The sequence below is a fragment of the Egretta garzetta genome, unplaced genomic scaffold (genome assembly GCF_000687185.1).
Source record: "Egretta garzetta isolate BGI_Z169 unplaced genomic scaffold, ASM68718v1 scaffold56, whole genome shotgun sequence".
NCBI classification, from domain to species: domain Eukaryota; kingdom Metazoa; phylum Chordata; class Aves; order Pelecaniformes; family Ardeidae; genus Egretta; species Egretta garzetta.
Genome location: NW_009260182.1, coordinates 11,187,207 through 11,203,794, shown reverse-complemented (window position 1 = coordinate 11,203,794; position 16,588 = coordinate 11,187,207). Strand labels below are relative to the sequence as shown.

At 40.5% G+C, this 16,588-nt stretch overlaps 1 protein-coding gene across 1 annotated transcript; it reads right to left on the bottom strand.

Annotated features, from left to right (window-relative positions):
• Positions 1 to 737: 737 nt before the first annotated feature.
• NOC3L (NOC3 like DNA replication regulator) lies at positions 738 to 16,582 on the bottom strand. The gene is given in 21 exon segments (XM_035897380.1): positions 738 to 1,145; positions 2,894 to 2,978; positions 4,809 to 4,833; positions 4,836 to 4,902; positions 5,532 to 5,660; positions 5,914 to 6,095; positions 6,453 to 6,524; positions 6,611 to 6,674; positions 6,752 to 6,824; positions 7,288 to 7,388; positions 7,977 to 8,057; positions 8,434 to 8,565; positions 9,039 to 9,167; positions 9,385 to 9,560; positions 9,772 to 9,865; positions 10,631 to 10,792; positions 11,437 to 11,567; positions 12,573 to 12,629; positions 12,741 to 12,898; positions 15,094 to 15,217; positions 15,633 to 16,582. Coding segments are annotated over 20 exon segments (2,130 nt in total). The 5' UTR covers positions 15,174 to 15,217; positions 15,633 to 16,582; the 3' UTR covers positions 738 to 1,013.
• Between the last annotated feature and the right edge of the window lie 6 nt (positions 16,583 to 16,588).

The following is a 16,588-nucleotide window of genomic DNA, read 5'->3' as shown; positions in this document are numbered from 1 at the left end:
TCAGGATAAAGGACTAAATATCCTAGAGAAAAAGAAGTATCTTCTGATTATTGCAAGGAGGTTAACTGACTTGAACAAAAGCTTTGCAAAACTTACAACACGTATCATTATCACATCACAGACTAAACACCACAGAACATATTAGCTGCCAGCCAGGGACAGCCCCACCACACCCCCCCCGGCAGAATGGAATTCGCATAACGCCGATACTCACTTTTAAGTTATTTCATACATTTTACTCACTGTTTGCAAAGCCGACGTGCAGCTGAAAATGGATTCCAAAACAACCAGGCAATAACTAATATTTGGGGAATTAATTAAGATTAAAAAAAAATAAAAAAAAATTTAGATTCTTACCTTGCATTTGTCCTGTATTCTTGACAGCGCTGGTTTATTGAAGACACTGTAGTAGAGCATTCAATCATGATGATAGCTCAGAACTGGAATTCAGCAATCTCAATTTGCCAACACCAAGATTCATCAGAGGGGAACCTCCTCCTCCCCCGCCCCCCCGCAATGCAAAATCATTTCAAGATGAGATTAATTGTTAGGAGACATCAGAAGAAAAACAGAAAAAAAAAGCAATCTCTAGGTATCTTAAACATCAAAGTCAGTATTATATTCAATTTTCCAAAATATTTATTAATTTAATTAAGACAACCCACTGATTTCTCAGAAACATGTATGTCTATATTCTGTTATAAAAATTAGAAAATATATAAACAAAAATACTATAATGCATGGTTGCAAACCATTTTAAAATTACCTGGGTTTGTATCTTTTTAAATTACTGATGTGACTGCATTGTAGTTCCCAAGCCCTGAGAACATGGACTCGGTGGTTAAGCGGAGAGGCCTTGTAACTCTGTGTGACAAACTGCTGTTACTTTTTTTTGTGTGTTTCTGTATTCAAAAGCCTACTTGAATTCCTTTAATGATGAGTGGAAATTTCTTTCAGCCATTCTTTCTCCATAATTAAGCAGCCAACTGAACATGACTGACTGATAGATACATTTACAACAAGGACGATTCCTTCAAGTGTTTAGCAAAATCCAAGGGTTTGTGAACAACAGTTTCACTGATGTGCTGTTGAAGCTGTTTGTTTAGCTCTTCATCTAGAAATGAATCCATTTGTGAGAATGTATCCTGGAAATTAAAAAAGTATTAATTAGTTGCATTACTGAACAAGGCCAGTATGCATTTTCCATGCATACCTTACATCAGCAGTCCTGTTTCTCTCCCGTGCCCCCAGGCATCTAGACCAGACCACGGACCTAGTTCACATCTATCTGGCCTGCCAGTAAGCTGCCCTTGGCTAGCAACAAAGCGATGAGTCAGGCAGTCCTTCACGAGCTCATGGTTTTTTGGTGATGTTTTTTGTAAACTGGGCTTCAGAAGAACACCTACTACACAGAGCCGCAGCCTCCAGCTCTGAAGGAGCTTACGCACCGGTTCCTGTTCAACGCACCTTATAAAAATACTAGCCTTTTGATCAGAGATGCTTGGTGTGAAAGCAACGATACTAACAGTAGAGGTTGTGAGTCGCAAAGGAGTGCCCTGACCTTGCCTCACGAGGTCCCTTCTGGCTGCAGCCAGCTCTGGAACTCTGCTCTTCCCTGGTGCTGAGGAAGGTCACGCACATGATTTATACCTCCCTGTCGAAGGCTTAGCACTCACAGGGTCAAGTACTTTGTGCACTCGGGGATGAATGAGAGCCCCTCTTTAGTGGTGCACAGGGAAAGACAACTCCAATTCAGAGCTTCTGTCAACAGGGGGGAAGTGCTGACAGACAATGGCAGCATGGCACACAGAGAAAAACACGCAGGACAAACTTAGATACTGCCAAGATTTGTTAAAATGAGCCAAACAGCCAGAGAGTAGGCAAGACCCCAGGGTAGTTTTCGCAGTTATGTCCATTATAACCACCTACGGACAGTTTGTTTTCTCTGGTATCTTCCTCTTCATTTGTTTCTGCTACCTTAAAAAGCTTGTGCACTTCCTTATTCAAGCACTACACAATCTCTCTCTTATCTGCTGCTCCCAGCCTTGGTCTGTCAGAGCCGCTAATGTAACACCCTAGCAGGACAGACACGTCAAGAAGTCATCGTGAAAGGATGGAATAAGTAAGTACAAATAAATTTTCAGAAGTTGCTTCTCTAAAATGGAGGGGAAAAAAAAAAAGTGCTCTCAAGGCTTTAACTGACATTACTGAGTTACAAATTGGAGGCACTGACAAGGTTACTAGGTTATAATGTTTTCATTAGGAAGAAAGAAAATTAATTACCACTTTTTAAAGGACACACCACTCACTGGACATTTAATGGAAGTCAGCATCTGGAACACATCCAATGCTAAGGATCTAAAAAGCGTTCACCCATTTCTCCTCTTTATACATTAGCTCTTTGTTCCCTTCAAATTTACACTTTAAAGCTTTAAACTGACACTAAGGGGGATGAGTATCCTTCTACATACTGAATCAAAGGCTCTGGAAATCCAGCTGCCCTGCCAACTACCGACGCTGGGGGAAAGAGAGCTGGCTTTTTATTACTGCTTTTTGAACAAACATTAGTTCATCATTACAGAAAAGGGACAAGAAATCTGCACTGAACCACTGCAAAGTGGAAAAGATAAGTAAAATAATAGCCACCACATTCATCTTGCAACATTAACTGATGCTATAGGAAGTGGAACTATTCATACCGCTTTCCTTCTTTCTTTAAAGTCAGTGCTATTTTATGCCAGTTAAAAAAAATAAAAAAACTTGACACAGAAAGTACAGAAACCAGAAAGCCAAACAAAGCATGCTAATGCCTGGGCACTGCATAGGGAGCCAGCAGATACAGGTTATACTAGTATATCACGTAGTTAAAAAAAGGACATAGAGGAGATGGTACCTTTCTTCTGGATGTTACTGAAGCAACAGGAGGATTAAAGGTCATCCCTCTCATACAGTATGCCTCGAAAAGTTCTGTAGCAGGCCTATAGCAAAAACCACAATGAAAGAAAAAATGGCATTAGATACATTTCTAAATAACGTATCACTAAACCAAGAGCAGCTTCTCCCACACACACCATTCATGCCCTCGAGTACCAGGCTTTAAGAGAACTCCTCAGAGTAATGAGCATCACCTGGAAAAGATCAGAAGCCAACAGCTGGGGAACAATGCAAGTGAAAGCAAGTAAAATGTGTCTGAATACTCAGCTGGGGGACAGAAGAAGAAATGGGAGACAAGAAAACTGTTCTGTTGGCTTGCTGTGCTCCAAGCAGTCACTGCTTGCCCTGTACATACTTGAAAAAGTAAAAAAAAACCACCCCAAAACATGGATAAAGGTTACCTATGTGATACTATCTGCCTGAATTTCCAACAGTTCCTTACCAAAGAGCTTTATGAAAACTAGCAGCCATGGGAGAACATGGGTTACAAGACAGGAAGCACAGGACAGGAGTCTATGATCAGCTTTTGCAACGGCAGGAAGAAACTATGGATTTCCACAAGGTCTGTGCCAGGACCCGTGCTTTTCAACACACTCAAAGATGAGCTGGAGAGTACCAAGTTATTTGCAGTACTAAGAATGAGCTGCCTGTGAAGAACTGCAGATAGACTGTATGAGATGGGCAGTAAAAAGGCAAATTAAACTGGGGGGGGGGGAAGGGGGAGAAGAGAGAAAAGCAATTTCAGCATCATGTAAAATCATCAGGCTCTGAGCTGACCACTATCACTTACAGAAAAAGAATATTGTCATGACAGATTGTTTCATGGGATTGTGACCTTAATGCTGTTTGGAGTTGGAAAGAAACAGAGAACAGAATAGAAAATATGTGCATCAGTGTATAAATCCACAGATCACCCACATCTCAAATATTGCATGTGAGTCTCCAATTTCCTTATCTTGAAATACCTAAATTGGTAAAAGTTCAGGAACAGGTAACACAGACGATGAAAAGGATGGAACACCTCCTGTCTGGGCCAGATCCCTTCAGCCAGAAGAGACAGTAAACAGATGGACAATATGATAGAGGTCTACCAAGTCAAGTGAGGCACAGAGAAAGTGTATTAGAGCAGACTGTTCACCTCCCAGGGTAACAACCAGGGACGGTTAAATGATGCATGCTGGTACCAGGTTCAAAACAAAAGAAGGCAGGCCGTAACATAATGAGCTGTGGACTCACGGAACCCTTATCGAACAATGCTGTATTTGCAAAACATGTGCTTTGGTTCAAGGGACACTGAATAATTTTGGAAAGAATTCCAGACAGGGAATGGTAACCAGGAAACCCACCAGGCTGGAACCAGTCAGAGGCTAGGACACTGCTCAGAGCACGTTGTCTTACATGCTTGTCCTGTTTTTACTCTTCCTGAGGCACCTGCTTGCAGCCACTACTGAAGACAGGACGCTGAACTAGATCCTTAGTCTGAAGCAGGATGGCTGTTCATACATTTTAACATACAATGGACCTTACGCTGCATCTTGGGTTTCCAGTTTGCACTGAACATCCACGGTTCAGTGATCCTGATCCATATGCAGATCAGGGCTGCTGATGCAGATATTTTGCTCCCATGGGAAGAAAGCATACTGCACTTTGAGGTTTTTACCCTTGTCACAGCCTGGCAACAAGCCTCAAAAGGAAAAAAAAAAAAAAAAAGGCAGCCAAATTCTGTACTGGCAGAAGAACAAAGAAATTGAGTTTGAAAAACAGAATCTTTTAATTCTCCAGATCATTATTTTTAGGGATTCCTTTATTAAAGTATGAGCAACAGCTATTTTTCAGAGCACTATTTTTAAAAACAGAACTCCTTGATGACTTACCTTTGGCTCAAATCAAGGGAAATTTTTTTTCTTCAGCTGGAGCTCCAGCAATAAGGTGAGCTGCAAATTTCTGCACTGTGGGATGATAGTGTCTCTGAAAGAAAGAAAAGAGGCAGTTGACTGAGGGATAAGGGATAACGTATTTATCTATGGATTGTTGCATTTATTTCCATTTCAGTAAGAGGGAAGGTTCTGCTTCTGTTTTAGAGAAACCAAGCACCCCAAAATCGGTCAGTTTCTGGGGTTAAGTGAATGAGAAGACCCAGTCATATGCTTATCACTAGTATGTCATGCTGCAAGCTAAGTCTCCAGTTAATCTAACTCCCAGAAGGCAGGAGAAAGGGCAGAGGAAGCCCTCCCCAAGGCCCAGACTCTAAACCCTGGCTGGAATGACAGATCAAGGTGTCAGTTGCTCCCCGGAAAAGGGCTGGACTGCAAGAGAATTTAACAGATTGAAAAAGCCTCTGAAGGAGTCTTATTAGGCAACCTGCAGTAAGATCCCATGTGGTACTAATGTACGGGATGCGTAACATCCTCTTTTGAGCTCATTCCTTCCCTACGCCATTGTGCTGCTGTTCCTCTTTGTATGGAATAGGCTCATGTGGGTCAGATTTGACCAATAAGCCTGAAGACCGCTGTTCTCTATTTGTGTAAAGCATATAAACATGTAGCGGATATTTACTGCTGACTTTTACTTCTCGAATCACTCAGCAACTTACTAACCTGCAGTAAATGCAGCTCCCAGAGAGCTGTGTTCTGAGCATTGCAATGCTCTGGTTCATCTAGTTCTGGGAGATAAACTCCACTGCCTTGAGATTCGTTGTCTAGTAAGAATAACATCTTCGGGAATGTCTAAAACACAGGAAGAAAAAAAAAAAAAAAAAAAAAAAAAAAAAAAGACTGAGTTGCTGATGTTACACATCCAGTTACAACATAGTTAAGTTCAGGATTTTTTCCATGTTATTCAGTCTCAGCAGCATTTAAGGATAATCTGTTTCATCATTCTTGCTTAAGATGCTTCAAAATATTTTGCATAAAATCAATTTGTCAAAAAATTCAGTAAGCTTTAACCAGTGAGCTAAAAATTCCAACAAATAAAACTTACTTGCATTAATACCCTGTTTGTTGCCAAGATCCCAACACTGGAGTTTGGAAGTACATGAAGAGCAAGAGTGGAAAGTCGCTTTAGGAAAGCAAGAGCTCGTTGCTGGGAAACTTGCTTTCTCCGCTTGGCAAACATGACGTCCAGGCAGTGGAGCACAATGCCTATATCATCATTGGTACCACCTCAAAAGCATAATTTCATACGAAGAGTAAATAACCATTTCAAGGAATGTACAGCTAAACACTGTGCTATTGACTGCACACTCGAACCTGAGAAACAGCATGAAAGCTAACAGGTTCAAACACAGCACTAATACTTCTAGTATTTCTATTGCAGTAGTGCAATGTGCAACTTGAGAAAAAAGTAGATTAGAACAAACAGTAATCTTTTCAGAACTCAGATCTTAAAACAACTGTAGTTTATTAATACTATAGTAAGTGTTACATTATAATGTAAGTATATATTTTATGTATTATGATATCAAACAATCAGAATAAACATTATCTAGGTAAACACTGACAATAAGAATCTGGAGTTACCTGCATGTAGGCTGAACAGTGTCTTGTAAAGATGAGTGTAGAATTTCATTGGATCAATGTTAAGGACATCACCTATTAACATAATCCCAAATAAATAAATTTACTCCATTAATTTATCAGACAATATTAAACAAAAGTTTGCTTTAAAGACCTCTTACCTTGACCAGAGAGTATATGAAAAGCACTGAGAATGCAATGAAGACTCTCACGATAGCTTAAGCCCTAAGAATACAAAACTGTTTAAGTACCCAAAAGAATATAATTTTAAGAAAACTGTTATAAAAATAAGCTCAACTTACCCCAGATGCAATAAGAGAATGAAGGACAATCAACAGGTCGTCAAAAAATTCCACATTTATGAGATGAGCAAACCTGAAACCAAAGAGGTTTTTATTTTTAAGTTATAGACATTATCTGCAAACTCAGTTCAAAGTATTCTGACTTGCCAAAATCTGCACCTTAAAAGCAGAGCTAACTCAAATTCTTAATATCTATTATCTTCACACAGATGGATGCTTCAGCCCTCAGCTGCTAATCATGGCTTCACTATAGCACTAGAGACATGCTCATGTTCTTCAGGAAGTCATCAGAAAAAATAATGGAATCACACCCTGCTGTGTTTGCATCACATCAGTTCTATTATGGGGAATTTCACATCACATTGAAATGTTTTTAGAAGTGCGTGAAAACTTCAGCAGAGAAATAAACAAATTTCAACAAATTTGTCAGGGACAGTCTTCTCTCACTGCTTATAATTCCCTTTCAAAGTCAAAAATCCCTTTAGTGCTTTATGTCTTTTCTCACACACACAAAAGAAAGTGGACTCAGTTCTTACTTTGCAAGACCTTCTAGCACAGCTGGCAGAAGTGGAGACTTCTGAGCTTTCTTCAAGATTCTAAAGTAAGTTACAAATACAATATTCAAGGTCTCTGTGTGCTGAAGGAAAGAAAACAAAATAAAATACTTAAGCATGGAAAACAGACATTTCTACTTCACTTAAACTGAATTAAAAATGCTCCTCTGTCCAAGCCTGCACTCAGGCCTTCCAAACCAGCCCTGGCACTGCCATCTCTGCTCTTCTTATGCTGAAGAGCTCAAGTGCTGCCCTCCTATGCCCTACTCTGTCCCCTCACCCTCTCCTAGCTAAACAGCCTCTCTTCCCCCTCAGTCCATGCTAGCCACTCTCCTCCTGGGCCTAAAGGCCACCCTGAGAGGCTGGTAACAGCCATCACATAGTGTCATGTGTGACACCTGTGGGCACTTGGAGGACGTATGCCAACGGATTCAAATACCTTTCTGTGCAGAGAACAGAAGGAAACAGGTATGACTAAGCTGGCTTTCCTGAGTAAACTGAGAAGGCTTGGCTTACTAAGACCTAGACCTCTGGCACAGGCAAAATGTTTATAAGCTGCCAACATTATCTAGAGGTGTGGAATGCTGGCAGGTTGGGATGGAGGAGGGACACTTGGTTACAAAAGGGTTAGGAGCTGCTACTTTGCAAAAACAGGAAAATAAATTACTTACCAGCTTCAGTTTTTTTTCTTTACTTTCCGACGCTTCTGCTTCCAAGAGTTCTCGTTCCAGTTTCTCTTCTGCTTTCTTCCACTGAAAACATACAGTTGGTTTTAAGACAACAGATTAAAGGTTTCCAACCAGCCTGGATATCCAGGTTCCAAAGATACCCGGAGAACAAATTTTCCATGCTTGGTGAGTTGCTTAAGCCACCCTGTGCTGCTAAGGGTAACCAACTTCGATATATTCCTTCCTATCAGAAATAACCAATCAAAGGCATTATCAACACCAGAAAGAGAAAAAAATGAGGAAGATAATTAAATTCCCTGTAGAACCTCGTAAATATTCAAGTAAAACCCAACCACTAATCACCAATGCTGATAATGGCAACAGGAGAAGTGCAATCATTGCTAGAACAAATTGCTACATAAAGTCCCTGAAGTAGAGTGTGAGACAGCACATGTCATACCTTTCTTTGCATTCTTGAAAGATTTTTTCTTTTCTCTTTGTAAGTCATGAACTTTTTCTTTGGTGCAATGTCTTCAGAATCTTTTTGTAATTCTACTTCCTTAATTCTTAAATGAAGAAATACTTTTAACACCTATTGTAAAATAAAATAGATACAATGAAAGGTGACCCACAGTAGAGGAACGGATTGGGTAAGAAATCCTGAATTCCATTCAGGCTAGCGGGCTTTGCTGGTCAAAGGTTATTCTGTTTATTCCCCTCCTGTTCCTTCGTATATGCATCTTTCACCTCTGCTCCCAGTTCCTTCCCCAGTACTGTCCATTTCTATCCATTCCTCTGTTTGCCTCTCTCACTTGCAAGTTCCCCTGACTGACTTAACCCATGTCTATGTCAAGAGCTGATCTCTTCCTCCCAGACTCCTTTCCCCTGCCCCGTCTCTCTCTCTTTCTAATCCTCTAACTCAGCCCATTCCTAAGCTGCTTGTGTTCTGACAGTGAGGAAAATTCTGCTTGTCCATGTAGCCAGCAGCTGCACTAACTTTAACTTTCAGATATTTTTAAAATATAGACAGAAGAAAATTGTGTAGCACAATAGAAAGACTCTTACCTCAGGTCTGACATCGTAATTTCTACCCCTTACAAGGCCAGAAATGACCTTAACTACACCGAGTGAAGCATAGCCCAACTTGTCTTGTTTAAAGAGCTTCTTAACTGCCTCAAAGCACAGTTCAGAAATCTGAAAAGTGAATTCAAACAAACTCTTCTGTAAAGCCAAGGCTACGACAACAGCAAACTGATAATACTAATGGTTTTTGTTAATCAGGAAGTGGACACAGCCTGTAAAATAGTGAAAAGATATGGCCACAAAATCTGGGTATTGTGGAATAAAGCTCCGAAATAGATTATTTTTCATGCAAAACGAGACCTTTTTCCCTAATCAGAAAATCACTTACCATTTTTGATGCATCATTCATGAGTGGAACAATAAGAACAATAATGTTGTTGTGGAAGTTAAAGTGGGGTAGGGCCACAAGCAGCTCACACAGACACTTCACTGCAATCTCTGCTAGGCCTTTATATGCTTTTAATGAGATGACATTGCTTTTCTTCAACTTCCGTTGTTTCCAATCTGCACAAAATATTATCTTTAGTGACTACTGTTCAGAATGTAGGGAACCTTCTAAATATTTACATTTTTAGTTATTGCAGGCATTCTCCTACACACTTACAGGAAACAGTACTTGCATGAAGGACAGCAGGTAGCATTCAGTCAGAGGAGGTTAACTGTGATGCTGCAAACAATTCTGCATCTACTACAAAAAACGGAGTGTTGACTGTACCTTTAATTGTTTGTTCCAGATTTTCCAAGTAAAATTTATACTGGCTCACAAGGCCTTCTTCAAATTCTCTCAGTTTCTGAGTTTCTTTTTTAACCTGTAAACGTAATACACATGAAATTTTATTTGGAGAGCTAAATCCTGAAATTAGCCAGTGGAAAAAAAATGAAGCTTTAAAACAAATTATCAGATACCAAAGTAGTTTTTTTCTTCTAGACAGACACTCCTAGAAATGTATGAAAAATAAAGTATTTCTACATATTTCTCTACATGTTCCTGTGCTCAGAGGGCCTTTTCCAACTTGGCTAATTTCTTTTATAGGTACTGAAGGGAAATTTGTAACTAGTTGTTATTCTAAAGCCTTGACTCTAAACTGCACTACCTATATACAAGAAACCTTCTAAATAATTGGTTAAAAACCAAGCTCCAGAAAACAAGTTATTCTGCATTTGTTCAGCAAATTATTGAACACATTACACAGAAAACTGTGCCAGTTAGGTGACAATGTTGCATAATTTGCTTTCTTTCTAGTTCCCTTCAGTGTGACACAACACACCATCTTATTCTGAGGTTTACGGTGACAGTCATACGGGTTTGGTATGCTACTTTCATATACTGTTTTTCCCCTCCACTACCACCAGCATGGTCACCTACTTACTGTAGAAAGTACATAAGAATTAAAGGTTCAAAACAAAGACTTCTGCCCCTGAAAGTGTCAGTTTCAGAATCTCCACAAGTACTTATGTGTTTGTCATCCTTTGCTTGAAACTATAAATCCGTATTAAATAAATCAGTATTAGTATTTGGCATAACTTAAAAAAAATCTGAACTACTCACAATACCAAGAAATTTGGTATTTCACCTTAGTAGCCTTTTCTGCTTCAGTCAGAGGCCGAATTTTGTAAGAAGGTGCAATATCTTTGAATATCTCCATCAAAGAAACCATGACCAGCTTCCGAACAATCACAGCCACATTAGGGTCCTGTTCCATCAGCATGGCACGCAGCTCCTTCAACTTTTTAATCTGATTAAGAGAAGAGGCAGGCAAAGTCAGCTGAAGATCACCCACAAACCAATATACATGCACAGTGTACATTTCAGCAAAAGCTTGCCACGAGAAACATGCCTCATTTTTAAATACTGGAAAGAGAAAAAAATTAACTCGCCAGTTATTCACTCTACTTAGCACTGCATAAAGAGCCAAGAAATGCTAGCTGTCCCAACAAAATTTTTATCTTGGGAATGGTCAAACTACCCTGCTATTACAAACTTGCACAGCATTACAGCAAATGACTAGCATATCCTGAAGCATTGAGAGATATCAGATACAACAGAGATGAAAGCTTAAGTAAGGATCATGCTTAAGCAACAAGGTAGTTTGGACAGGAAATACCGCAGACAGCATTATTCCTAAAACCACAAGTATTCAGAGGAACAGAGCACACAGTCACCTGGATCTTCACCTGATTCAAATCCTTTGTACCAACCTATGGCAGTAGTTTCACTGTTTGTCACACTGTGAGAAGTGATACAACACTGACCTTTTTCCGAGTTCAACTCATGTATTTTTCTGCTTTTGCTATTGTTTGGTCACTTCAGATCTTTACTTCTTGCCTTAACTGCACAACACAGGCACATATACATGCATGTTAAGTAAATGCTACCTACGTTGTTGTCTGGCTCAGAGAGAATAGCCGATGCTAAGGCAGCTATGTGCATCTTCCTTTCCTGCAGCTTTTGTCTCCTTTGAGCAGCCATTTCCTCAGGAGTGAGAACAGGCAGGGGTTCTTCATTAAAGTCTAGCACAAGGTGTGAGAGTTAGAAAGGAGGGTCACTAGGGAAGCTGCTTAACAAACACCATATTGCAAACTACAGTTCTAGATACTGCATTTCAGATGGGTACCATGATAACACCACACAAGGGTAACACGTGCAGTTCCACAGTAAAAAAGCTTTAAGAATGACCTTGCTAGACCTTATATTAACACAGAGATTAATTTTTGCTCCACTCCAAAATCTTTCACTTGCAAAAAGAAATGGTCCAAATGTTTCTGAATCTGCAAATGGTATTCCCCAAGTACAGCGCAAACATACAAAATTCAACATATGACCCCAACTATGCCAAGAAACTGCAGTGCTCTGCAATTCACAGCTAATTATTCACCACTCACTTTTTCTTTTAAAAATACAATTGTTTTATTTGCATTTTCTGGGTATTATTTTGCTACAAGCATGTCCTCCCTCAACTTCAGATTACAGCTAGAGAATAATGACTCGGAAGCAGCAAAGTTACAACTGCAACTGTTATTTGAATATGACTCTGAACTGGATAGCAAACTGCAAATTGAAATCTGAATTTCCTGGTATTTTCATGTTTTAAGTAAAAAATTTCAAAGACAGACACTCAAAAGCCTGCAGAAGTCTGTGTCCTGAACTGAATTTCAAAATTATCTCAGAATAATCAGACTAGAACCACAGCATGTACTCTTTAAGTAAGACCAAGATTTTCCTTCTCACTAGCAAAGATGACACAACTGATATAAGGAATGTCATGCAAACATCAGTTCCAGGTGAAAATCAAAGTAATTTTAAAGAAAGAGATTCTGAAGCCAGCTGTTCTCAGGTCCTGAGATCAAAGCAAGGTCTGAATCACTGTTATGCTTTGGGGGCAACATGGTAATGAACATACTCAGAAACACCCTCAACAAAATACAATTCCTTAGGGAACAGCGAAGCACTCTTCAGATATATTTGTGATTGGCGGGGGAAATCACAACAAGAAATCAAACGTGGTATTTTATTACCCTCTGCTTCCTCCATTTCTTCCATATCCTCCTCTTCATCCTGTGCAACACTGAGAACTGCAAAAATAGAGTGTATAGTGTCAAGCATGTAATAAACACTGTGAAATTTTAAAAGAGTAAGTTATATACATTTTGGCTACTCTACTGATTCCGGAATCTGTGTCTTACCTGGCTTTTCCATAGTTTGGGGAATAATGCCACTTTTGTCTTTGATGGGGAGCAGATGGATGAGTTCTTTTTCTGGCTCAGTCTGCATACGTCTTGGCACCTTCTCGTATTTGTCAATCACACTTTCATGCTTTCGTTTTTTGACGTGAACAGGTTCACTGAAAAATACAAGGCAAACATAATGAATTAGCCATCTAATTAGACATGAACCACGTATGACTGTATACTATAGCTGGATTAAGTGTCTGCACTCAGAAAAATAAATAATGGCTGATCTTACCAAGTAGAATGTTTGATCGTGTTCACCATTGACAGCACCAGTCACCACCCAATAAGACAATGTTAATGTGAGTCTGTACGGGATCTCTGAATTCAGGACAATACAGTGCTTCCCATCCCCTTTTTTTAGGAAATTAAACGTGAAAGGAGCAAAGACAAAACGCAAAATGCTTGCATTGATTTTGAATTTACAAAAAAGATTAATTAAATGGTGTAACCGCTTTAGTACAGGCACACTGTGAAGTATGTTATCTGTTCATCTTCTTAGAAAACTAAAAGCCAGGGATAAAGAATCAAACTGGTGAAGCCACATGGTCTGCTTTATAGCAGGAACACTGCTTTTGCCCTTGTAAGGGGCAGAGTTTCAACTATGGACATCTGAAGGACTCTGAAAGCTCTGGGCTCAGAGACTGCTAGGCTTCAGAAAGTAAAAACCATTTGTATGAGAAGTAGTTTTATATCCCAGAGTCTACCCAGATTCCTTGCACACATGACACAGTCGCTCTACACATGCATTGTAAGGCCAGTGCACCAGCCTCAGCCTTGCTGTCCCTGTGCAGATCAAACCTTTCCTGTGTACCAAATCCTACTCAATGAGCACAGGAATTCTACACATCTGTGACTGATCTGTTGAGAATGAAGAAAATACAGCTGCTGCAAAAACAAGGGAGATTCTGGGTCATACCAGACATCTGGAAACCCTACTACTAGCTGATGGGTTTTGAGATGGCACTGCTCCCATTCACATAGCAGCATGGGACCGAGGGACCCTTCAAAGTAAGGCAACAGTGAACAAATCAGATGAAGCTTGGAAAGGCAAGCATCCTTCAGAAACATGACTTCAGCTCTAAAATATTAGAAACTTTGGAAAAGAGTAAGGAGAACACAAAGATGCAAAATAGAAACTACTAAGATCTCAGCACAGCCTGTCTCTCACCTAGGCCAGAGTGCTGTTTTACCTGCCTCCCTCCCCACTGTGCTCCCCCACTGCACGAGCAGGTGACCTGGCATGGCTGAGGCTCACTAAAAACTTAACCATGAGCAGTCCTGCCATGAAGGACTCCACCAGCAAGCAAGCAGGACTAGGACCCTCTCAGTGGACAAACAGTCCAGCGTCTTTCTTGAGACGTCCCACAGCCTCGCTCTCCCGTACCCTACCTTGACTTCCCAGGCAACACTTAACCAGGATGTGATAATGAGTGGGACAGTGCACACTTTTATTTATCTATGCTCCATGTTAACTTTCACCAGTACTACTATCACTTTTTTACTCTGCTCGCTGGGAAAGCCTGTATCACACCCCACTCCAAGGATAACAGAAATAATGCAGTGTGGTGTACTGCCCACAGGGTATGTTCCTAACCTGCATGTAAATACGTAAAAACATAAGTATTCAGTCTGTGCTAACATGAACATGTAATTTATAAGTGAGGTAATATTTGACAAGTTCTTAAGAATGATTATAGTTGATCAGATTAAAAAGACAAATTCTCCAGTTTAAGGGAACACTATGAAAGGAGGTAAAAGCTATAACAGTAAAACAGGTAAAAGAACAATTACTCTTCTACGCATTTCATTGGGAACTCTACCCAACAGCTTGCTCCATAAAACTGGTAACGAATGTTTTGTATTAACGTATTGGTGTCGCATGTGTTTACAGACACGGCTTCCAGAACCCTTTTTTTTTTTTTTACAGCGATTTGCAATGCAATATGAAAGTATAGTGGCCCAAAGTCCAGGGAACGTCCCAAATACTCTATGTAGAAAAAAACACTCTACACAGATTAAAGCATCTCTCAGTTTGAGGAACGGTACTCATCTCACAGCCAGCGACCTCAGGGGAAGGAACACTGTGCAGAAACGGTATCCTCTATCACCAGAGCAGGTGACTGTACTGATACACATCAATACATTAATACTGAATGTACTGACAGACTAAGAAACACGAAAATGGAATGGCAAAGAGACACCAGACTGAAAGTGGCCTCCTGATATATGCATTACATTACATATTAATTACATATTAACCACACAAAGCTGAATTAGTACGAAAAGTAGACATCACAACACTCACTTAGAAGAAAGATCTCTGGTTAAAAAGGATGCTTTTTGAGCCAAATCTTCCATTAATTTTAAGTCATCTTCATCCATCATGTCCAATGGAAGAGCATCTTCTTCCTCTTCTTCCCGTTTTTCACCTATTTTAGAGGATGATGTGTACAGATTAAGATCCTATACATACATTCAAACTTGAAAACCTAATCCTGCCTACACCTGTGAGACCATTTCACACCTTACTTCAACCTTGAGCTCATCAACCTTCACACATGTGTTTTGCTTTATCCCACAAAATTGCCCCTTTGTTGCGCCAGCCAATAATGATTCGGGCAAACACATTTCTATCATCTCCAGCTGTCAGATCGTGTTGCCAGAATGGCTACATTTGTGTGTTTCATAACTCTCCCTTTCTTTCCTTTAAACAACAGCAAGTATTTGTAAGCAGAAAATGAAATGTTGTTTTCTTGATACATAATTTTACCAAAGGAAGCAGCAGGGTATTTAGTAACCCTCACACCTTTCTGCTTACAAAAATAACTCTGAGCAAACACTTACCAACTTGTTTCTTCTTGCATTCTTCCAACGGAAAAGGTTTTCTGGAGATAGCATCTCTGACAGCCTCCCTTAGCTTCTTTTGTTCTTTTCGATACTTCTTAGCAGCACTCTGCTGCTTGTACTGTTTATTCTTTAGTTTGTTGTCAAGTTTTATTTTACTAGTTCTCAGTAACTTGCGAAAGCTTGGAACTCGTTTTGTGTTTTTTCTCTAGGAAACAAACAGAAAACTACAAGTAACTGACATGTTCATAGCCTTTGTGAAATTTATCTCATTGTTTCAGATTTCATTAAGTTTGTATTTCTACCCAGGCTGAAGAATGTGTTTCTTCCAACTGGTATCATCAGTTAGCTCCAAATTTACCCAACTGTGTTAAATTTTTGAGAGGAGAGACCTGCGAAGAATGTTTTACAGAAACATCCTTTGACAATTTTTTTTAATTAAGCTCTATGTCCACTGGTTTTAGGCACATGAACACTCCAAGTATGGCAAACAGATTGTTAGGGCACAGTTCTTTGCCCCGTGTGCTCCCAAGCTCTCTGTCTCCCCTCTTCACGCTGCCGTTCTTCCCCAGCACAGGGTAAGGTTAGGAGGGTCAGGTACAAGGCCACAGCCAAACGTCCTCCCGCAGCGCCCTTCCCCGCGCTGAGCTTTGGCTCTCTCCTGCCCCAAACTCTCCGTGACTGGTAGCTGCATGGAAGAGACCAGGCTGCCCGCTGCGCGTCTCAGAGCAGCGTGACGTGTAAGCTGTGTTCGGGGTGCCAAGCTCAGGGAGCCACAGCGGTCGTGAGACAGAGGGCTCAGGCAGAGCCCAGAGGCGCAGCTCAGCACGGGCCCCCGCACCAACACCGCAAATCTCCCAGGAGCGTTCGGGCTGGAAGCGGGCGCAGCACAGCTCCCCGACTGAGGGGCACGGGAAGGCAAGGGCTGCGCCGGGGAAACGGGCCGTTGCCGCGGC